This window comes from Hemicordylus capensis, chromosome 2 (genome assembly GCF_027244095.1).
Source record: "Hemicordylus capensis ecotype Gifberg chromosome 2, rHemCap1.1.pri, whole genome shotgun sequence".
NCBI lineage: Eukaryota > Metazoa > Chordata > Lepidosauria > Squamata > Cordylidae > Hemicordylus > Hemicordylus capensis.
In genome coordinates this window covers 355,469,710-355,493,555 of record NC_069658.1, presented here as the reverse complement: position 1 = coordinate 355,493,555, position 23,846 = coordinate 355,469,710, and the positions used below count along the sequence as shown (strand labels likewise).

The following is a 23,846-nucleotide window of genomic DNA, read 5'->3' as shown; positions in this document are numbered from 1 at the left end:
TATACAGTCATTCACACAAAAGCATGCATGTGTACTGACATTACAAGGTGAGGTCTGAATAGCAGTGCTTTTCTTTGGCGGGGATTATGCTTACTGCTGGGACGTGAGCGGGTCAGAATGTCCTGGCATCAGCCCTGGAAGAGGTTACAGAGACAGACCACACAGCCAGACCGAAGTCCAAGTCAAGAAGCGCCTCTTGCCGCTCCAGCCAGATGAAGGCGGAAGGGGCGAAGGCGAATGGGGCGGACTCGGGGGCGGGGAAAGGCGAGGCTGCGGGCTCAGCACTTTTCGCCCCGTGACGTGCCACCGTTCATGTGACTGCGTGAGCTCCGCAAGGAGGCGCGGCGACGTTGGAGGCAGCTGGGAAGCTTTGCCCCGGGGTGAGTGGAAGGAAACACCTCCGGTTCTTTGGTGGAGCTCAGGGAGGGACTGGGATTCGGGTTGGCACCGGGAAGGCGTGCTTTTGCACGCTCCGAAGGGATGATGGGAGGCTCAAGCTGTTTGGCTGCAGAGAAGTGGAGCCTGTGGCTGGAAAAGAGCCGTGCGCTGGCCGCAGCAGCTGCTGCCTTGTCTGGCTTGCACAGAGTGACTCGCCGTTCCTACGTCCTGCTGTCAGGAACTTCCCTTCTCTGTTTCCTGTGCCTTGTCCCCCGCTGATCTTGTGGACCTTGGATGCCGATAAAAGTTACATTGCACTGCTGCCATATTGGCTTCGGATAGAAATGATAAGGAGCCTAATCCGGATCCTTCAGGACGATTTTAACAACTTCTTTTGCGGTCGAAGAGAGTAGTAGACAAGCGGGAAAGCAATACGTACATTTTAGAGTGCAATGGCGATGCGAGAGGGGTGTGTGTGTGTGCGCGCGCACAGAACGGGTACAGTGTTTTCCGAGAGGGTGGGCTTTGTCCCACTTACTAGATTTCTGAAAGAGGAAATGGCTGTATATTTTGCATCCATGTTCGCATTCTAAACACTCCCCCTAGCAAACCTTAATGGTTTTGACGTAATTAAGCTTCAAGCCAATATTTTGTGGTGTGAAAAACTGAGCATGCAAGCCCCAGTCACAGGCTAAGCATATCTGATCTAGTTTGGCCCTTAGGAGGCTCTGCTTGTTTCCTTGCTTGGACTGTAATGTCTGAAGTAGGGCTTGCACAGCTTCCCTGTGGTGAGATCTGTAAGCTCCATTTTGGGCTCATGACTCTTCCCACAGGTGAGAGTCCCACATTTAAAGGCGAGTGGGGGAGAGATCATAAGTAATTCATGCTGCTTCTTGGCCATTGTATTAGATTCTGTTCAGGAACAGTGAGCTGCCATATTTTCTCATCTGTATAATTGCTGCTTCATGCTGTGAGCTCTTCAGAGTTATAGGTCAAAACCAAGAAAGCTGAATGCATAGTTGCTCAGATTTCACTGGCTCTGAATAAACTGGCTTTTGTTTCCTGAAGATGCTCTGATTGTTTCTACCCAGGAACTGTTTCCTGTTCAGTAGTTCTTGGAAGCAGAATGTTCCTAAACAGAAAATCTGCTACTGGCATTATGAACTGATGTTTACACTGATGTTGGCTAGCCCAACTCTCACCTACCCCTCTTCATTTGGAGTCTGTAAATCAAACCACTCTTTCAAACTTGCAGGTTAAGATGAAACTGATCATTCTAGAGAATTATGCTCAGGCCAGTGAATGGGCTGCAAAGTATATTAGGAATCGAATCATCCAGTTTAACCCTGGTCCAAGCAAATACTTCACCCTTGGGCTTCCCACTGGTAAGTTACAAGCCTGAGCTTATAGAGGGCTTTGGTGGGCTGCTGTTTTTGTTCCCCGCTTTGCAATTTCCTTTTTCCTTGCTCAGTTGTTAGAGCACTTGGCAGTATTGCAATCAAAGCACACCACTTTACGCAGGGAATTTGCTTCTGATTCTTAGATATGATAGTTGTCTGGAGGGTAGAAATTCACATTAAACACATTAAAAAGCTCCTTGCAATAATACTTCACAGTTTGATTTGCGTATGTATGTGCTGCTTCTGCCCTTCAGTTGAATTGTCCAATTTCCCCTCCATATCATGCCCAGAATGGTTTAGCACAGAGGGTTCAGAGGCTGTTGTAGGATGCTGGTTGGTTGGTTTGCTTTGTGTTGTTTCATTATAAGTATAAGTTAATGAGCTGTGAGTTGCCTTGTGCATTCCTTGAGGATAAAAGTGAATCAAACTCTCTAAACTAAAAATCTAAATAGATTTTCTGCTATCTAAACAAGGGTTCAAGAACATGATGGGTGGACTTGATTTCTTGGTGAGTCCCATCTTCTGGCCACATTGCCCCCTCTGCTTTGTGTTCATCGTAATGACAGGCAGTGAACTAGTATAAAGGTGGATGGAAGTAGATGTTCCAAGCAGTGTGGGTGTGTCACAGAAGTCAGCAGCCCTGTGTTGAGTTTCCCCCTCCCCTTCCATGATGTCTAATTCAACTTTAACCTGTGTTTTGACATTGTGACCCTGTGCATTTCCCTGCCCCTGCTCTGTATCACTGTCCCACTGCTGGTGGGAGTGAAGAAATACATCATGATCAAGTCACGGGGTAAGTCGTCGTATTCAATGAATGCTGTTAGTGGTAAAAAATTGTAAATTCAGTTTTACATAGGAAACTGCATTTTACTGAGTTAGACTGTTGGTCCATTAGCTCAGTCTTGTCTGCTCTGGCGGCAGCTCTCCAGAATGTCAGAAAGAGCTCTTTCCCAGCTCTACCTGGAGATGCCATGGATTTACTTGGAGACCTGCATACAAAGCACATACTTCAGTGGCCCTGTCCCTGAAAGCTTTAAGAGATGTTTGTATCTGTGTTGATAACTTCTTTAGCTGGGAAGAAGTGAGATGAACAAAAACAAAAAGTATTTAGACATTGTGTTCCTTGTCTCAGATAATACTGGCATCACTTAACATGAAATGGTGTGATAAGGATCTAGGACAGGCCTGCTCAACTTCAGCTCTCCTGCAGATGTTGGCCTACAATTCCCATAATTCCTGGCTATTGGCTGCTGTGGCTGAGAATTATGAGAGTTGTAGTCCAAAAAGAGCTGGGGGGCCTAAGTTGAGCAGGCCTGATCTAGGAGGACCCGGTTGAGATGGTCATCATAGGTTATTGTAACCTGCTTTTAAAAAATAACTTCTAGAGCTAACTTCTCTTTCAGTGAGCTACTACTCTTTGAGATTCAGGGTTTTGCTCTTAATTGGCCCGTTAACCAGTGGAGGTCTGCCATCCATTGCCATCTTTGAGATTCAGGGTTTTGCTCTTAATTGGCCCATTAACCAGCGGAGGTCTGCCATCCATTGCCATCTTTGAGATTCAGGGTTTTGCTCTTAATTGGCCCATTAACCAGTGGAGGTCTGCCATCCATTGTCTCTGAGTCCCTGTCGGAGTTGTGTATTGCCTGCTGTACACTTAAGAAAGCCAATTCATTTTGTTCATAAGCCAGTACTTGGAAGAGTGTTCTTTTGCCATCAGCAGAAAATGCTTCTAAGAAATTGTGTTTAGAGCTGGAATGCCCATGAATCCCTGCACACCTTGACAAGCTTTTGATAGGATAGGAAATAAAGTAGATGGAGCTGAGATGAAGGCTGCACAGCTGGGGTATGCCTTTGTGCCTTTCATCTTGTTGTAATGTAGAACACTGTGACTGTAGTCAAATGCATGCTGTTTGCCATTTGTTCAGAGGAGAAATGGATTTAACTGGCGATGCGGCACTTTCTTTCCTCTCCAGGAAGTACTCCATTAGGATGCTACAAAAAGCTAATAGAATATTGCAAGAATGGAGATCTCTCTTTCAAATATGTAAAAACCTTCAATATGGATGAATATGTGGGTGAGTCTCCTTATGCGCTTCTACTATTCTGAAGGAGGCCAGTATATACCTATGGCACTCCAGGTATTTTGGGCTAAGATTGTGGCTCAATTACTTTTTGGAGCCTCATTATGGATACAGGGGGTAACAACTCAATTGGAGAGAGTACAGTCTATATTCCTAAGAGCAATCTTTGCAGTGCCTAGGTGCGTGCCATATTCTGTTCTTTGCCTGGAATCTGGGTCTTTATCTATAGTCTGTAAAGCTTGGGAATCTACTTTTGCTAGGTGGATTAAACTCTGTTTAGAGATTCAGGAATTTTCTTTTTTCCGTTACTTATGGTTGGCCTCTTATCCAAACCCCTGGCTATCTTATGTAAACAACAAAATAATGCCATTGGGACTCTCTCCTTCTGAACTACTTACTCTGGAGAATAATAAGGTGAAGGAAATACTATTTCTACAGTTGCATGACATTGAACGTCAGGAATGTATGTCTTCGGCTGACAGGACCTGCTCTCCCCTACACTTTGGGATTCCCCCCCCCCCCCACAGGAGATAGAGGTGCAAATTATCTAACAACACTTCTCCAAGTTTTGGGTGGCGTTTGCTCGGGCTCACTTAAATGTGCTGCTCTCCTCTCTTCTGGAAAGGAGGTTCGCTAAGGATTCTTCAGCTACGGTTTTCTGCCCTTGTGGCTCTGGCCTCCTGGAAACTGTTACCCATGTTTTGTTATATTACTCTTTGTACCAAGGTGTTAGAGAAGAACTTATTTCCCCCCTGTTAGTTAGATTTCCTGGAAGGTTTGAGCTTTTTTATACACAATATTGCCTTGCGGATACAAGCTGTGAGATCACAAAAGTGGTGGCCAAATTTTTTTATATTGCTATGAGATTAAGGTCTTAATTTGAGGAGTTGTTTTACTGTTTTTAAAGTAATCTATCCTGGATGCTTGTATACTGTTTTATTGTGTGTAATTTTCAGTAACTATTTGTGTATATTAGTTATATTTGTTGTTCTGATTTTTATCTCTTGGCTGGCCAATGGCTGTAATAATAAAAACCGACTGAGTCTCCTCATGGAGAGGATTACCTCCAGCAATAGGGGGAAGAAATAATTGCCATCCCTTGCCCACACATTGTATCTGGTTTATTTAGCACAGTCTGTAGTGTAGAGGCTAAGAGACTGAGCTGTGAATCAGCAGCTCCCTGCTTTGTTTCTTGCTTCCTATAACTGGGACTCTGTAGGTAGCCATAGGCAAGCCTCTGTCTCTCAGCCTCGGTTGCCCATCTGCAAAGTGGGGAATTAGTTTTTGTTGGTAACATTATTTCAGTAGTCCCACGTGAAGTGCTCTCGACAGTCTAAAGCATTGGTCTTCACTATTATTTGAGTGGGGGCTGCAGCTGCTGAGAGGACTCGTTCTGCAAAGAGGGGGAGAGAGAGAGAACGAGGGTTGTGGCCCTAGCATTGGGAGGGGGGGAGAGAATACCCAGTAACAGGAGCGGGGAGTGAGAGAGTCACAAGTGCCATGACCACTGTGGCAGCATGGAGAGCGTGCCTGTGGTGTTGGGAAGAGGAGGGGAGCAAGAGAGAGAGTGAAAATGGTGGCAGGAGGAGGGGAAGAGGCAAGCCAGGGGCTGCCCTTGGGGGCTGTGTGGGCCACACAATGAAGAACAGTGATCTAAAGATTTCTATGAATGCTATTATTTGGTTTCCCTAGAACATGGTTTCTGAACCTTTTTCATCCTGAGACACACTTACCATAAAAAACATTGGAGCACCCTGCGCCCCCCCTCCAGTCCACCAACAGATTTGTATCCATCCATTCATTTCTGGCTTACTGCCTCCACCACAAATAGTGCAGGAATCCCCGTGCAAGAGCATCAGGAAGCTCTTAGCTGCTTGTCTTTCCCTTGTCTTGTCCTTATGCACCAGGAAGGGACCATCCGCAGGGTGCAGAAGGGAGTGACGTCGGCTCCAGCGCTTTGGCCCAGCATCGCTCCCTTCTGTACCCAGTGGGACTGTTGCTTCCCATCCTTTCCTCACCTCATATGCACAAGGAAGGGCCAGTCCTGCCCAGTACAGGAGGGAGTGAAGTTGGCTTCAAACGTGGAGAGCTTCAAGTCCCCCCCTTTGGAATTTTCATACTCCATGATGCACCAGGCAGGGCTGGCTTGGTTGGCTGCATCGCAACAGAGCAAAGCTGGTTTCAAGCATGGGGAGTTTTGAATTTCTCACATTTGGAGCTGCCTCCACTCCACTGGGCCAGCCACGCAACATGCTAGCCAGTATGCCACAGCACACCAATTGGGAAAGCCTGCACTAAGGTACCAAGGCTGTTCACATGAGCAGCTCTACCCAGTGCTCATGTGGAGCACCAGGATTGGACTTGATCCCGGCACTGCCCTGACGGGTAGCCTGAGTTTTTACCTGGGTTTTTAATGTGGTAGAAGGGCATAAGTGCTCAAGCTGGGGAATCCCCCAATGCACCATGCTTCTGAACAACTTCGATCGTGTGCAGGGTGGCTGGTAGGAGCTTGCCCACCCACCAGCCCTTCCCAACCCCAACATTTTCAGTTGTGTGAATGACCTTACTGTCTTTCAGAAGCAATGGATGGGTAGTCCAGTAGCCCGAGGTGGAGGTGGTCACTAAAAGCACCTGAAGAGATGGATTCTGGCTTCCTCGCCTCTTTGGGCTTTGCCATTTCCAGATCTGGTGACTGAGAACAAGGTTTGGCTGGTTCTCCAAACCTGGCCCCTCCCCTTGCATTTTGGCAATGGAGACAGCACTTGGTAAAAGTGATTGTGAGGCAGGAAGATGGGTTTGAGAAGACCTTTCATCCCACTTTCCTGCTTTGCCGCTCTTTCCTGCTTAGATTGCCCCTGCAAGGATTTGAGGAGCAACCGCTCTTTATAGGCTGTAGCAGCAGCAGCATCTTGGACTAGACTTGGAGGCTGAAGAGAGGCGACCTCTCTCTCCCTGGCAAAATCCAACCCATCTGAGCCACCTCTGCAGTTCCTGCTATGACTAGCTTCAATGAAGAACAGTGGACATCTGTAAACTAGTGCAACTGCATTAACCCTAGCACAAGACTAGTGTTGCTGTTGTTCACTGAGTGTTTGGTTTTCTGTACTTCAGAAGGCAAACGGTGATGTAGGTCACCATAATTATTTTCTAACTCTCCCACAAATCCTCCATGTAAAATAGAAAATGATTTGGGTATATAAAATAAAGATCCATAATTCCTGCAAAGTGTTGTATGAATTAAAATGGGTCTCTGTAATCACAAATGATTATGACTTATCAGCACCGTAAGAGAGAGAAATTTAATTCCTGCTACTATAATTGGATTGATTGTGTCTAAATTTTTATTAATGAGTTTTATTTTTGTTTGACTAATTTTGATATTTCAGTTCATTTTCATATGAGTACTGTTATGGGCAGAAAGTTGGGATTATAAATTATTTAAGTAAAATTAGCCATGAGATAACACACTTTTCCTGCTAGGTCTGCCAAGAGATCACCCAGAAAGTTATCACTCCTTCATGTGGAACAACTTTTTCAAGCACATTGACATCTCCTCTGAAAACACTCATATTCTGGATGGAAATGCAGCTGACCTGCAAGCTGAGTGTGAGGCTTTTGAAAAAAAAATCAAAGCAGCTGGAGGAATTGAACTCTTTGTTGGAGGTGAACGTTTAAAGGAGTGGGGAATAAGGGTGAGTTCACACATGCATGTTCATCACTTGGTGGCTGCAGTGTAAGTGTTGACTCGCATGTGCGGAATGGCCATCATTGATGAACTGTTGCCATGCAGAGCTTTATGCCTCAAATAAAGAATTCGCAGTGAAGGTAGTATATCTTAAGGCACAAGTGAGGCTAATAAATCCTTAAGTGATGAGATACCAAGTGATGTACTTGCATGTGTGGAAAAGGCAGGAGGAAAAACAGAGGTGTGGTTTTGTTGTAACTCAGCCTATTTTAACCATTTTGTTATGAAGCTACTTATAGTAGCCTGTTCCAATATTAGTGGTATGTGTGGCTAGTCCTCTCTGGGAATAAGATAGGGATGAGCATGAGCCTGTTTGGTGGTTCCTTTTTCAAGTGCCAGACCAGCTTGAACGCCAGTGTTCGAATCAGCTTGATAGGAGGGGTACCGTTTAAGATGCAGGTAAGGAGTGCCTTACTTGCTCCCCCCCGCCCCCTGCCGGCACTCATTTTAGAAACAGCCCTGGGGGTTGCAGCGGAGCTTCCTACTGCCCCGTGGGGCATCGGCATGCACATGGCCAGGGTAGATACTCGCCTGCCATTTGCGTGGTCAGCATTGTGTTGCTGACCATGCAAGTGGCCAGAGTGCATGCTGACACCCCATGGGTCTGCAGGAAGCTTTCAGCCCCACACGGCTGTTTCTAAAATGAGCGCTGGTTGGGTGGGGGGGAGCGGAGGGCTGGGGGGGGAGCAGGTGAGCTCCTTACCTGCATCTTAAAGGTTCCCCTTCCCATTCTGCAAACATCTCGTGCACATCCCTAGAATCAGAGAGACATTTCCCCTTGTTTTTCAGTACAGATCAGTGACATTCCTCCCAACTACTTTCTCCGGAAGTGTAGCCTGATAAAAATGAATTGAACTGCTCCAAAGTAAGAGAGTTGGAGATGAGTTGGTGCCCAACAATAGCCCAAATGCAGATACATAAGAGCAAAGTAAGGCTGAATCAGGGATGAATGTCTCGGAGGGGTAGAGAAGTCTCCCTTCAGTCAGTCAGGGCACTGCACCAACCCCAACCTTTGCATGAACTGAAGCAGTTCTTTGGATCTAAATCCATGAAATACTCATGATTATGTTTAAAACCTGTAACCTAAATAAGGATTTTGACTGTGTTCCCTGATCCATGTAGCAGAACTCCTCTGGAAGCAGGGTGAGTGTGAAGTGAGCTGGGCCTGAGACTAGGGAGAGAGAGGAAGTTCTTCAACTTGACTCTGCCTGTGGGGAAAACTGTCATGATTTCTGCTTGGCACAAATTGGTGGGCATGAAGGCATGGGGAAAGTCTAGAATGTACAGGATGCTATATGGGTGTAGTCTGGAAGTTGAGGAGAGTCAGGGGACCAGGCTTAGATGGGAACGTGTTCTGTGAGCCAGGAAAATCCAATTGTTAATGCATACCAAAGAGAAAGACTTAAGGGAATGGACTTGAACTTTCTGTTAGCAGTCTAGTTTATTCTGGGCTTGGATAAAATCTAGTTGTCAAGAAGCAGATTTTACTTAGAAACACACCTCTTTTGCTGATGCCTGCTTGCCCTGTAGACAGCTCCATTCCTCTTTCCAGTAGTTCTGCCAGTTCCTGGGAGGGAGTACCCTTCTTCTAAATGTTTGCCTGTCCAAGGTGAATAATGCCTTTTGAGCTTAAGCATATTTGCAGGTCTCCCATTAGAGTTATGTGCTTAGGTCTAAACATTCAATTGCCAAATATAATTCTTGATGTAACTTTGCCTCTCCTGCCTACTGCTGGATTATAAACTTGAACTGTCTTCATTGCAGGTATTGGCCCAGATGGTCACATTGCTTTCAATGAGCCAGGCTCGAGCCTGGTGTCCAGAACCAGAGTGAAGACCTTGGCTATGGACACAATCTTAGCTAATGCCAGGTTCTTTGATGGGGACCTTGCTAAAGTACCCACTATGGCTCTCACAGTTGGAGTGGGTACAGTCATGGATGCCCGAGAGGTTAGAAGAGAAGCAATTTATTAATGGTGGGGGTTGGGGGGGCGACATTGAGCAATGATTGTGGCAGGGAAGGAGTCCCTGTTGGAGTGCTCAGTGATGAGATGATGCTCTGTTAGTCTAGTTGGAAAACCCCAGTGGTGGAAGAGAAGCATAGGCCATTTGAACTCTGAGCAGGGACTCTTTGCTCCCTTCTGAGAAGGTGCCGAAAGTTCTGCCAGCCCCTTTCTGTATGTGTGGGGGTCACATGCATACTGTACTAGTGTCTGCTCTTTTCTAACTTTTTGCCCACTTTGTGGGTAGCACATACACTTCTGCATGCCTTTGGTTCCCCAGATATGTAGCAAGCTTCTTATAGCTTGTGGGTAGCCCTATTTTGCTTCCAAACCAACCAGTGCAGGGATTAGGACATGTTTACTATTCAAGGAAATGAACTTGATAGAAGAATGGGAGTTCTGGGTTAGAAGTCTGACTTCTCCCTTTCTGATCCAAATGTTAAAGGCTAATTAGACAAACAACTCAAATTATATGCATGTATTTGTATCAATTGCAATAATGGTAAAAGCAAATAAACTCTGAAAGCTTGAAAGATAGGTAGAGCAGGAATGGGACCCCCTTATTTACCTAAAAACATACTATGAAATGGATTTGTATCAGGCTTTTGAGTGGTAACAAAAATGTTATTAAAAATGCACTAGAGTTGACTTTTGTATGATTTAACTGGGGGAGAATGATTAAGCTACAGGCAAGTTCTTGGTATTATAATTGATACTTGCTCTAATGATGAGATGGAAGTCCTCTCCCCCCCCCCCCCCTTTGATGTGTGTGTATCTTATGTTGTGGAAAAACTGAATAAAAATTGCAATAGAAAGATAGGTAGAGCAGGAGCTAGGATGCTCCTGATCCCAGAATACCATTGTTTGGAAGTCACATCCTGAAGTTGCAGGTGGTTCTTTTTTTTAACCAAGCAATACAAATGGATTGAATTTGATGCAGCTGTTTTTTGTGGTCTCCTTTGCTTAGTTGGCTGACTATGAAGCTATTCTGATGATCACCAGAAAGTGGGCTAAAGGGGCCTAGCCCGCTTCCTGGTGATCATTGGAACCACTGGGCAAGCCTGCCTAATTCTCTCCCTCCTTAAATGAGGTTAATGGAGCAAGCGCTCCGTTAACTTGGTTTTTCTGCTCGCGTGCTGCGCACAGCAACACAAGAGTAGACCCCTAACCAGGAGGCCACAAGCAGCCACCCAGTGTCAGGGGTCCCCCCAGAATGCCCCATGTGCTCACGCAGAGCATCTGGCCCCTCATCCCCACAGCCCCCACCGGCTCTGTGATGGAGCTGCTAGTCGTGTGGGTGGCCAATCTGGCTGCCCAGGGTTCCGCAGGCGATCATCTGAGGGGAGAGTGGGCTAAGCCCACTTTCTCCTCAAACCACCTTGACTGGTACTGTAAATCAACCTTGTAGATAAATCTTAGTTACTAGTTCACAAAACACTTTGAGGGGGTGCTTTCCTGTCTATTCATACTAATCTATCGAACAGCTCCCTTAAAAAATACCTCCTCTTCATCTAATTTACAAAAAAACCCCCACAATCCTAGTTGCTTGCAGGAGACCATTCTTACTTGTCACAGACAAGTGGCTCTATACAAGACTGCAATAAATGGTGAAGCTCTGCTTTCTAGTACCTGGCTTTCATTTCAAAAGGAGCAGGTTGAAAGCTCTCAGTATCATGCAAAACTGTATATTTAATGGATATAGTGCATGCTTATTTTTTTTTTTTTGTATTATCTACTCATTCTCTTGAGTTTTCTGACCTTGCACTAGCATTGTCCTCCCATTTTTGTAGTTCATTACATCTGCAAAAAGTCAGTGTTCTGGATGTAGAGCTCTAAACTATGACCAGTTTACACACACACACACACACACACACACAAATGCAGCTTTGGGTTTTTCTTGAATCCATACAACCTTCAGAGTAGCAAGGAGGATTCCTTTTGTGTGTTTCTAAAGCCTGTAATCAAAGGTCTCATAAGCTTTCCTGTGTGTCTTGCAATTCAGGTTATGATTCTAATAACAGGAGCTCATAAAGCATTTGCTTTGTATAAAGCGATTGAGGAAGGAGTAAACCATATGTGGACAGTGTCTGCTTTTCAGCAACATCCCCGTACCGTCTTTGTATGTGATGAGGATGCCACTCTGGAACTTAAAGTAAAAACAGTGAAGTACTTCCAAGGTAGGTAGCAAGATGAGGCAAGTTGCAAATGGAGTGACAGACATGTGAGGAAGACCTGTGTGGTAATTTTCCACCATAATCGGAGCCCATCCTCTAATATAGGGTATTCCCAGCATGCCTCTTGGATAGACAGGAAGTTAACACAGCCAAGATCCCCTGTTTGATGTAGGCAGAGCTCCGATCCCTTTTCCTGTCTGCCTCAGGATAGCAGCTGAGAGAGAGAGCTCCTCTATCCACCTTTGTTTTTTCCTCCATTTCCCCCCGTTCTTTCTTGCTAAGAACTGTCCTTCTTTCTCTAACTCCCCTTAAGGTTTGTCCTATTCTTTGCCCCCCCCCCCCATATGATGCATGCACAAATGGGAGAAGCCCTTATGGGCTCCCTATTGGAGGGTTCGCAGGCAGGCAGAACCCAGGACCATCAAGGGGGAAACCTTGTCCCTGATGTGGCTCCTAATGCCACTCTAGCACTGGGGCGAGCATGGAGCCAGAACACAACCAGGCAAAGTCTAGGGAAAAGACCAGGCACGTGGTGCCCGGATCGTAGAAGGCTTTCGCTGCCAAGAGCCAGAGGAGAAAGACGAAACTGCTGGTTGCTCAGCTGAGCGAGTGCCTGCTTTTGCCAGCAGTAGCAACCACAGCGCATCCCCTCCCCACACATGCTTGAGCACCAGGGAACAAAGCAGTCCGAGGCAGAGACGGGCGCCATTTTGCTGCCTGTGATATTGGAGACTGCTGCCATTGGGGAGGAGGAGGGATTGGAAGTCCCATGCCCTCTGACAAACCTATCAGCAGCAGGAAGCAACTGGAGGGGGTTGCTGACCATGAGTAACCCTGTGAATGGGGAGGGCAGAGAGGATCCTCCTATTTCTGAGGACGGAGCCACGTGGCTGAGGAATTTATAACCCCCGAGTTTAGGGCTTTACTGCCATCGCTGCCTGCTGAAGGCATAGTGCTCCTGTCCTCAACTACGGCTAATTTTAGGAGAAAATCCTCATTCCCAGATTCAAGCACAGTGAGATGGGACATTCCGGAGCATGAGAGGGGCCTTTTTGTTCTACACGTAGCCAGGGGCAGAAAGAGGAGACGCCACCAGGCCTCTTCATCTTCCTCCTCCTCTGATAACCTGCCACCAAAGAGGCTGCTGCCTAGGGACCTGCAAGTCCCACAGCCCCAGCCAAATATTCCCCAACGGACTGAGAGAAGGCCAGACCCACCCCCAGCCGTCCCTCCAGCTCCTAACACTAACCGAGAAGGGTCAGATCAGGCATCCTCTGATACAGAGGAAGGAGAGATATCTGAGGAGGAGGAGGCACCCCACCAAGCTTCTGGATCGACTCGCTTATTCATGCCATCGGATTTTGAGGTCCTATTGGCAAAAGCGAGACACTATTATTATTATTATTATTATTATTATTATTATTATTATTCCATTTCTATCCCGCTCTTCCTCCAAGGAGCCCAGAGCAGTGTACTACATACTTGAGTTTCTCTTTCACAACAATCCTGTGAAGTAGGTTAGGCTGAGAGAGAAGTGACTGGCCCAGAGTCACCCAGCTAGTTTCATGGTTGAATGGAGATTTGAACTCGTGTCTCCCCAGTCCTAGTCCGGCACTCTAACCACTACACCACGCTGGCGGTGTGATGCGGTGGCCTCTCTGGAAACCCCCGCCACCAGGCAGGGTTTGGACTAGGAGATCTTCCTGTCCACGGCCATCCCTATATTCCCTTTCCCCAGTTATTCCTCTCAACTATGCTGGCCGAATGGGACACACCTTTTGCCCACAGAGCACTGGCACATCTCCATAGCAAGTTATATTCGTTACCACAAGAAATCACCTTCCTGGTGGTAGACGCGCCAATTGCACAAATAGTCTCAGGAACAATAGTCAGTAAAGAAGGGGAGGAGCAATTGAAGGTGCCTGAGGATAAGAAGTGCAAGTCACTCTTTAGAAAGACCCATGAGGCTTCTGCCACTGTGATTAAGGCCGTGGCGGCAAACTCCATTTTTGCCCGAGCTTCTGTCCTCTGGGCTAAGGAACTGGCACAGCTGGTCCCACCTGAGAACACCAAGTTCCACCAAGGTATCAACAAGATGGCCAAGGTGGCAGCTTTTATGGCAGACTCTAGCCTGGACTGCATCCAACAGGCCTCTAGAGCCATGGCATCAGTAGTGGTAGTCAGAAGGTGCCTCTGGCTTAAGCACTGGAGGATAGATTCCAAGTCCAAATGGCCTCATCACCATTTAAAGGGGCAAAACTGTTTGGGGACTCCTTGGACCCAGTCCTCATGGAAACACAGGATAAGGTGGCGATGCCAACCACCAGGATGGAACCCCATAAACAGTTCAGAGGATGGGCACCCTCCTTTAATTTTTGCCCCTCATTCAGGCAGTCGAACTACTCATCCAGCAGCTCCTTTCGTGACTACAAGTATTATAACCCCCAACCCAAGAGGACGATCTCGGTGGCAACAGCGCCCCAGGTGTGCCAACAGTTCAGCAAACAGTTTCAGTCGTCCTCCTTCCAACACTGAAAGCAATGATGCCACACTGGTTAGGGCCAGCTTCTGCTATTCAGGGAAGCCTGGTCAGAGGCCACCTCTGATCTATGGGTACTCCAGAGGGTCTGTCCCAGGAATTCTCCCCTCCCCCACCGAGACAGATTCATACCCACTCCTGTTCCCAAGAAGTCGGAAAAAGAGACAGAACATGCTTCAAACCATATAACACCTCCTTAAGATCAGGGCAATAGAGAGCATACCTATGACCGAATCAGAGTGAGGCATGCATTCAGTCTTATTTTGGGTCCAAAAAAAGGATGGATCATGGCATGCAGTCCTGAACTTAAAGCCCCTAAATCGGTACACCCAGAAGCGCTCCTTCAGAATGGAGTCCCTCAAAACCATCAAGGAGGCAGTGCGGGACAGGGAATTCCTAGCGTCAATGGATCTGTCAGAGGCATACCTGCATATCCCAATACACCCGGATCACCGCCGCTTCCTCAGGTTCTCTTTCAACAGCTGACACTATCAATACCGGGCTATGCCATTCAAGCTATCCTCAGCCCCAAGGTATTCACGAAAATCACGATAGCACTAATTGCGCACATGTGAACACAGGCAATTTGCATTTATCTGTATCTAGCTGATCTCCTGATCCAATCACCATCCCTGCCGAGAGCCCAAATTGATGTACAACATACGCTAGCCCTCCTACAGTCACACGGTTTTGTGGTAAATCAAAAGAGCCATCTGCTACCCACTCAGAGGCTTCTGCACCTTGGGGCCACCTTCAACACAATCAGGGGCTGCATCTCCCTGTGCCTGGAGCGGAGAGAGAAGATAGCCCACCTCACTTCAGCGGTCCTGAGAGAGGGGTCCAACCAACTCATGACCTTGGCCACGCTTCCGGGCTCCATGATAGCATGCATAGAGTGCACCCCATGGGCCAGGTGGCACTCTCTCTCCCTCCAGTGGTTCCTTCTTCCCTACCAGGATCAGATCATGACATGCACACAAATATACGAATCCAAATCGCACTCAGAGTGCGGGTCTCTCTACATTGTTGGAGATCCACAGCCCCATTGAAGGGACTGCCATTTAGACCGACCAGGACCACAATAACAACAGATGCGAGCCTTGGGGGCTGGGGAGCCCACCTACGTACTACGTACAAGGAAATGGCAACCAAGAGAACAGAAGAAGTCGATCAACCTGCTAGAACTCAGAACAATACGCTTTGCGTTGATACACTTCCTATCTTACATCAGACACTGTCATATCCTTGTCCGCACGGACAACACCACAGCAAAGTCTCACGTGAACAACCAAGGCGGAACAAGATCAAAGGCTCTCATGATGGAATCCGCCAAACTTCACATGAACAGAAATAAATATCTTATCCTTAACCGCCAAGCACTTGAGCGGCAGCTCAAGCCACAGAGTAGACTGGCTCAGCTGGAGGGAGGTCAGCCTGGCAGAGTGGTCCCAGAACCCAGAGACATTCAAACTGATGACCAAGACACTGGGACACCCAGAGCTTGACCTCTTCACCACACAAGAAAATAGGAGAGTGCCAAGGTTCATGTCCCGCTTCTACCACCAACAGGTGGATAGCATAGATGTGCTGTCAGCCCAGTGGCCAGGGGGAGCGGTCTCCTGTATGTGTTTCTCCCCATGACGATGCTCTCCAGGGTAATCCAGAAGGTCCGCCAAGAGGGGTCCACACTCATAGTAATAGCACCCTGATGGCCACGACGACCATGGTTTGCTGACCTGCTCTTTCTGTCTGTTTGGCCACCATGGCCGCTCCCCAGACCTGCTATCACAAGGCCCAGTCCTTCAGCCCGATCCGGGCTGGCTCCAACTCAACACCTGGACATTAAGCAGGAGATGTTAGCTAATCAGGGCTATGACCACAAGGTACAGTCAACAATCCTGGTCTCTAGCACCAGACTACATGGATGGCATTCTCAAGATGGGCCAGGAGAAAGGGCCTCTAGCCTCCAGCAGCAAAGGTCCTGGAAGTCCTCAGTTTTCTGCAATTTGGTCTCGATCAGGGACTACGACCAAGCACCTTATGCAGGCAGACGTCGGCCCTGGTCTCTCTCCTAGAACTCATCCAAGACTCCCTGCTTCTTGAAGGGAGTGAACAACCTGGCTCTACCCCCCCATTCCCAGATTCCCGTTGTGGAATCTGAACAAGGTCGTCAATGTGCTCACTCAACTCCCTTTTGAGCCAATGGAGGCTCCACTCAGGGTGTTCACGGGGAAGGTACTATTCCTGGTAGCAACTACCTCCACACGAAGGGTTTCAGAGCTGGGCGCCCTGTCAATACAAGAGGAATTGTGCATATTCCAAAAGGAGGCAGTGATACTGTACTTGGACCCTACATTAATCCCAAAGGTAAACTTTCCACCGCTCACAACCGGTGGTACTACCCTCTTTTTTGCCCGGCCCCAACACAGCCTAGGGAAAAAACATAGCACACCCTGGATGTAAGGAAAGCCCTGCACATACAGGCTTGACTTATCTCGCTTTGCATGTAATGCGTCTATCTCATATATCAGTTTCACCTTTTAATTTGCATTACTGAAATTAATGAACTTTTGCACGATATTCTAATTTTTCGAGTTTCACCTGTATATATATATACACACAAAGGCATTCTGGAAGTCGGAAGCCCTCTTCATATCATTCTTCCCCACTACAATGGTGTCAAAGACCACTCTCGCAAAATAGATCAGAGACACCATCAAACTGGCCTACAACACGTTGGAAGTTCTTGTACCACAGGACATTACCATACACTTGACAAGGAGTGCATCCACATCAGCAGCGTCCAAGGCCAGAGCATCACTCCAGACTATCTGTCAGGCTGCGACCTGGTCCTCGGTTACCCCGTTCATAAAACACTATAGGATCTCATCCCTCCATACAACACAGGTGGCACTAGGCCTCACGGTGCTCCAATAGGTTGTCTAAGATACTTTCTGCTTCCTGCCCGGGTTACTCTCTGGTCTAGCTTGGGTATGTCCTTAGATTAGAGAATGGGCTCCGATTACGGTGGGAAAGGAAACATTGGTCTTACCTGTGAAGGGTTCTTTTTCACCATAATTGGAGCCCATCCGGTCTGCCCGCAGAAGACTGAACGAGGACTAAAAAAATTTTTTAAAGGGGAAACCAATGCCTTACCTAGGTGATATCTTGTAAATAATTATTGTAGGTAGTTAGTCTTGTAGACAGTAATTTTTTCTTTGGTCTGTTACACTTCTATTCTCAAGCCATTTTTTCTGGGCTTCCTATGTATATAAACTACTATCTCTTAACTCCTGGGCAAGCGCGCTCTCTCTCTCTCTCCCCACAGTTATATCTATATGGCATCCTTCAGCCTGACAGTTCAGAACTGGGGATTGGGGCTCTGCCTACATAAAACAGGAAATCTTGGCTGTGTTAACTTCCTGTCTATCCATAAGGCATGCTGGGGATACCTTAGATACCCTGCTAACTTGGCAAAGAGGCACCTTTTAACATGGTAATTCTCTTTATTTAGCAGGGGGAGAGTAACTGGCCCTATCCACCCTGTTGCTGGTGTCTATCTGATGTTGCTTTTTAGATTGTGAGCCCTTTGGGGACAGAGATCCATTTATTATTTCTCTGTGTAAACCACCCTGAGCCATTTTTGGAAGGGCAGTATAGAAATCAAATACAGCAGCAGCAGCAGCAGATTAGAGGATGGGCTCAGAATATGATTTTAAAAAACCCTTCACAGGTAAGACCAATGTTTCTCTCTACCCTGCAAATGGTTTTACAAAACTTTGATCAGGCTGAGACTTGTTCCTTGGTAACATACAAAAGGTAGCTATGTATGTGTGTGTTGTGTACTTGAAAAGACTACTGTGGACTGTACACAGTAGTCTTAAATACAAGTGTACCAAAGATTTAAATAAAGATGTCCGGAAATATAATACAAAAGTCTCTTAATTCAGATGTTGCATATACCTGCTGGAAAACAAATTGCAATTATCTTGCTAAACAGAAAAGGTATTTAGGGATTGGATTTTAATTGCACCGCATACAAAATGCTGGTTGCTGTATGTGCTGGGAGTCACAAGATCTACCTACCCAAAGTGCTACACTAGAGCACTTTTGATGAATGAGAGCATGTAGTGGGGAGAGGAGGAATGTACTTGGTCTCCTTCCCACTTCCTGCATAAGCACAGCACATGTAAAATAACATTGTATGGTTTTAGGGACAAATGTGCATTTCTTTCACTTAATCTTTCTTATTGTGACAGGTTTGATGCTTGTTCATAACAAACTTGTGGACCCATTATACAGTATAAAGGAAGTGGGAGCAGAAAAAAGCCAGTCCAAGAAACCATACAGTGATTAGAGTCTTTGGATAACTGGCTAAATAGAGCCTTTTGCTGAAGAATTATGAGTGAAGGCTACTTTGAACCAGCTCTTGCATCTTGTTAAAAGTTGACAGAGAAACTCATTACTGAACTCCATTACTGGATATTTCCCATGGACTTAAAACCAAGCTGAAGTGGACTAGCCATGTCAAGCATTCCTCAGTGGCACTGCAAGCTAGTATCAGCCCTCTGCCATTTTAGTAACCAAGGTGAAATGGGAAGCAATGGAGGCTGTTAATTCTTCTCAACAGATCATGGTATGTACTCTTACAGGTTTACTGGGCAGAAGTATTTTTCTTAATGTACTGTATTTGAATCACAAAAATATAACATCAATCGAGAGCTGAGTGTTCAAGATCAGATGAAGCTTTGCTACTAATGTGATTTTCTACATTAAAGACAAATGTTTTCCAAAACAGAATCATAGTATTTATTTCACAGTAGTTGGAAGATTTAAACATCATCGGATCCTGGATCTTAGAAAACAGAATATCAGGGAAAGAAGTTAGAAAGCTTCACAAGTTACTATGCAATCAACACAATTATTCTTACAGTTCCCTATAACCATGTTTTGAAGCTCTCTAAGGTGCCAAATATTGCACGTGCTGAGGATCATCCGCCTGCACTCTTATTATTACCCTTACAACCTTGATCTCTTTCCTCCAGGGACTGGGAGAAAGACAGGAGCACGATTAATGTTTTCCAACTGCCCCCCCCCCCCCCCCGGCTCATATATGAGCCTATAAAAAGCATGCTGGGCATGATTAAGGAAATAACTAGTTGTGCAGACACACAATATCAGGCACAATTCAGTGTTCCTTCTTACATATAAAGTCCTAAATGGCCTGGGAGTAAGATATGTGGACGACTTCCTCCTTATATGAACATTCGTAATTACTGAAACTGTCAAAGGATCTGTTCTAGGTGCCCCTACCTACTTAAGTTCAGTCAGTGGCTAGCAGGCAGGCCTTTTTCAGTAGTGTAGCTGTGTGTAGCACTCCCTTGAAGAGGCACTTATGAGGAGCCCATGTCCTTTTGGGCAACAAGTTATGACTCTTATTCTCACTAGCCTTTGGCAAGCAAAATCCATTTGCTTGATGGCTTTCTAGATGACCACTAATCTTTTATATATTTGTGTTAATTGGTGTGTATTTTATCACAAAATAATAGTGAACTCAGTTTAGAAATTAACAGACCACCCAAAAATAAAGGTAGTGGTTTGAGTACTCCAGCGATGCAGAAGTATATTTAGTCACACTAAAAATTACCCCCACTCCAAAATCACAGCCCCATGTGAACAGTCAGCTGCTGCTCCCTCATAGGTGTGGGACAGACAGTTTCTGTCCAATCATAGCTATACTAAAATCCTAGATGGCTTTGTTTTCTACAGGTAGCTTCTACTCCCACTGGGGTGTAGGGGATGGAAGGGGTCTAAACGAGCAGTAGTCACACAGTCTGCCCCCAATAAAATCAGTGGATGACAGCAGTTAACTAGTAGAATGTGAAGATGTCAGTTGAAGTATTAAAAAAAATGAGGATCACTTATAGACTAAGTGTAGCTCTAGAAAGGCATAAAACAGGTAACTAAATAAATCCATTGCAGCAGCTGACATGCAGTTCCATGCAAGATTATATTCATACACAAATCCTCCCTGCTCTCAAAAAGAACAATTTCGTAATAAGCTGGTAAGTAATTATCTCCCTCTACTGGAACAGATACTGACATAAACAAGCTACTGTGCTCACAGGAAAGGAGCAGTTCAGAATTTCCATTTTGTATCAATCTGGATCAGTTTTAGTGGCAACAGGGTCATTTACAAGATGGAGAGTGGTGTAGAATTTTAGGGATCTCGCTCAATTTTTCAGTGTTCTATTATTTAAAAGCTAAAGGAAAGGACAACTACTCCAAGCGGTTAAAGGCTTCTAGTGGCAGAAATTTAAAGTTCTGTAAGCATCTTGCAGTGCTTCTGTATCTTCTTTCGGGCCAGTACTGAAGACAACCTTGAACAGCATGCAAGGTGTAACTCTTGATTTCTTCAGCTTTTGATACTAGGAGACTAATCTTCATCATCATCATCATCATCATCATCCCATAAGTCAGCATCATTCTGCATAGTCTGAAATAACCTGAGACATACAAGAAGGTGAATTAGAAACCAAATCCTCCAAAATTTACCAACATGTTGCAAGCCATGCATGGTATGGTTTCATTTACACTTTTATTCCTACTGGTTTTCTCTTTATATTGAAACTCCACCTGTACAAGTAGCAGAATCAACTGGAAAAGCTTTTCCTGGTTACCACCACTTCAGGCAGCAGGACTGTGTGCCTGAATATTCCCCCCTTCCCACCCACCCCAAACAGAAACATGCCCTGCTCACGTAAGAATAGCATGTCAGGAAGTGGGCTGCCTAGAACCCGCCCCCCTCTGATATTTTACTGTATTGTGCAGAGAGATATTTACTTTTATTTAATTAATTTATTTATTAATCAATCATATTTTTATACAAGAAAGAATTTAAATAGTTCCCACTCCCCCTATATGTAGCTAAGGACAAGGTTTATTACTGGATTCTGCCAATCACGTAAACTGGCCGTTGGTGGTAGGACTAAAGAAAACACCCTGAGACTCATGCTATCATTGTAATCAGGGCCTGTCTTAGGGCCTGGCCACCCAGGCCCCTGCCTGAAGCACTGGGCTCTGAGTGCACACATCAGTGTCATGCCTGCCTCAACCTGGGGACGGGGTGCCAGCTTGGTGCTACTGGGAAACCAAAAGCTTCCCTGCCCCCATTGCTGACCACATCCCACTCCCAGGAGGAAACACTAATGCTGCCTGGCCCTGCCCCTCTCACAGCCAGGTACTGCCTCCTCTCTTCTTGCAAGGTGCACAGGCACTGCCACTGTGGCCACTTGCAAGGTATGCCCTGCAAACAGGTGTGGGCAGCTGCCACCTGGGCTTTCTGGCAGTGACTGCTGTGCTATCATCCTAGTGCCAACAGCACAATCGGGGGACAAAGTCGACAAGCATGATGCTTGGAAGGAAGGGAACCCCGTGCAAGTGAGAAAGGGTGATCCAAAGCTCTGCAGCTGGCTTAACAGTGCAGCAGCCAACAATAGAAAGCCCAGGCAGCCACCCACATGCTCCACGCTCCCTCCTGTGGGGTGGGTGGGTGTGTATTGATTACTACAGTCCCTAATGGCTGGAGTGTTAGGGATGTGCACAAATCACGATTCAAAGGGCAATTCATGGTCAGCAAGGTTGCTGACCATGCAAATGGCTGCCGCACGCACATGTGCAGACGCCACATGGGGCAGTCATGTGGAGGCAGCTGGGGGAGAGCCCCGTCGGCATGCCAAGATAGCTGGGAGGCACAGCCAATTCAAGAATTCAGGAGCCCCTGGTGGCGCAGTGGTAAAACTGCCGCCCTGTAACCAGAAGGTTACAAGTTCGATCCTGACCAGGGGCTCAAGGTTGACTCAGCCTTCCATCCTTCCGAGGTCTGTAAAATGAGTACCCAGAATGTTGGGGGCAATATGCTAAATCATTGTAAACTGCTTAGAAAGCTCCGGCTATAGAGCGGTATATAAATAAATGTAAGTGCTATTGCTATTGCTAAGAAGTGGCAGCAAATGGTGGGGCGGGAGCAGGTATGCACCTGCTCTCCTCAGTTTTAGAAAGGTGCACGGAAGGTGTTATGTATTGCCTTTCAAATTGTGCTCCATGCACATCCCTAGAATGTGTGCTGAAGTTCTAGATTTCAGCCCATTACAACAAGGGGACACAGTACAATATGCAGTTCAAGTGCCATTTCTCTTTTAATATATAAAGTGTACATACAAGTTAAAGCATGGGGAGGCCGGATCATTGAAGTGCCTGTATGGGTTTGCCCTTGAGAGAGAACCCATACAAAGCCAGCAGAAGTACTGCATGCAGCCAGTACATGTCATCTTGTTGCAGCCATCTAGTTTCTGACAATGAAGAGAAAGAAAACACAAAAACTAGACCAACTATGCCTTAATGCAAAGCGACAGCTGCTCAGTTCAACATCAGACATAAGCATATGTGCAGAGTGAAGACGTCTCCTGTCTAGTTGCCTTGTCTAGGGGGAAGATACCAAATCGTAGGGGTGTTCTCTGGGCATAATCCTTGCAAAATGAAATACGAGTGGTGACCTTTTAAGAGCTGAATTTTTCCAGACAGCAAGTATAGTAAGGCTCAAACGGAGGGACTCCTTTACCAACAGACTTTTGTCTCATGTGTGGAGAGAGAAAAGTGTGAAGGTGGAAGTGGCCACTCTCAACCACTGATTCTTGAACCGCATGAATCAGACTCCTCCTCCTCACCGTTAGGATGTCAAGAAGCTAAAATGTGAGCCATCCATAGCTATTGGGCAACCCAGATCTCACACTGCTGTATATTCAGTCTCATAACAGCCTCATGATTGTGGACATAATGGAATACCCTTGCCTCAGCAGACCCTTGCCTAAGCTGACGTAATGTGGCTGTTCTCACAACTGCTGGAAAGTGGGCTAAGGGAGCCCAGCCCACTTTCCAGCAGTCATGGGAACCACCAGGCTCGCAGGTGAGAGTGAGCGCTCCGCTAACCCGATTATGACCGTGAGTCGCCACGGCGTGACTCCACGCTGACTCGTGAGGAGACCCCTGACCAGGAGGCTGCAGCAAGCCTCCTGGCTTTGGGGGGCTCCCCAGAATGCCCCATGCACTTACATGGGGTATCCTGGGACTTCCGGGGGCCAGGCTGCCCCTGATCACCACCGCAGCCTCAACCAGTTGATGGAGCCGGTTATCGGGCTGTATGATCATCTGCGGGGAGAGTGGGCCAAGTCTACTCTCCCCGCCAAATCCCATCCGGCTCTCCACACTGCTCATGTAGAGAGCCTCAATATTTCCAGTCTTTGGGGGAATAATATTTCATTATTAAGTTGGCCAGTATGGCAGCAGAATGTTCTGCTTTGCAATTAAGAACACTGAATGGCAGTGATCCCACCTTTAATCACAGATGCAGTTTATCTATACTCCTGGCTATCATGAGCCACAGAAGTAGGTACTGGCTTTCATTCAACAGAGTCCTTGTGCTTGCACTAAGAGACTCAATATGTGCTTCCCTCTCACAAGTAATCTCC

General features: G+C 46.5%; 2 protein-coding genes across 8 annotated transcripts in view; one reads left to right on the top strand and one right to left on the bottom strand.

Annotated features, from left to right (window-relative positions):
- The first annotated feature begins 234 nt into the window (after positions 1-234).
- On the top strand, positions 235-19,119 carry GNPDA1 (glucosamine-6-phosphate deaminase 1). 4 transcript variants are annotated; one of them, XM_053289966.1, is made up of 7 exons: positions 235-380; positions 1,634-1,763; positions 3,752-3,853; positions 7,340-7,522; positions 9,369-9,553; positions 11,609-11,783; positions 18,579-19,119. In XM_053289966.1, exons 2-7 carry the CDS (start codon positions 1,640-1,642, stop codon positions 18,674-18,676), a joined length of 867 nt encoding a protein of 288 aa, XP_053145941.1. In that variant the 5' UTR covers positions 235-380; positions 1,634-1,639; the 3' UTR covers positions 18,677-19,119. The 4 variants fall into 4 exon arrangements, with proteins under 4 accessions (XP_053145941.1, XP_053145940.1, XP_053145943.1 ...); XM_053289965.1 differs by lacking the exon at positions 235-380 and adding an exon at positions 396-684; XM_053289968.1 differs by lacking the exon at positions 235-380 and adding an exon at positions 736-847.
- RNF14 (ring finger protein 14) overlaps positions 19,115-23,846 on the bottom strand; it is a 22,421-nt gene continuing 17,689 nt past the window's right edge. For all 4 annotated transcript variants that reach the window (XM_053289961.1, XM_053289962.1, XM_053289960.1 and 1 more), the window contains exons 7-8: positions 22,540-22,670; positions 19,115-20,825 (exon numbers count right to left, since the gene is read on the bottom strand). In XM_053289961.1, coding sequence (XP_053145936.1) covers positions 20,756-20,825; positions 22,540-22,670 — 201 coding nt within the window. In that variant the 3' untranslated portion in view covers positions 19,115-20,755. The remainder of the gene's footprint in view (positions 20,826-22,539; positions 22,671-23,846) is intronic.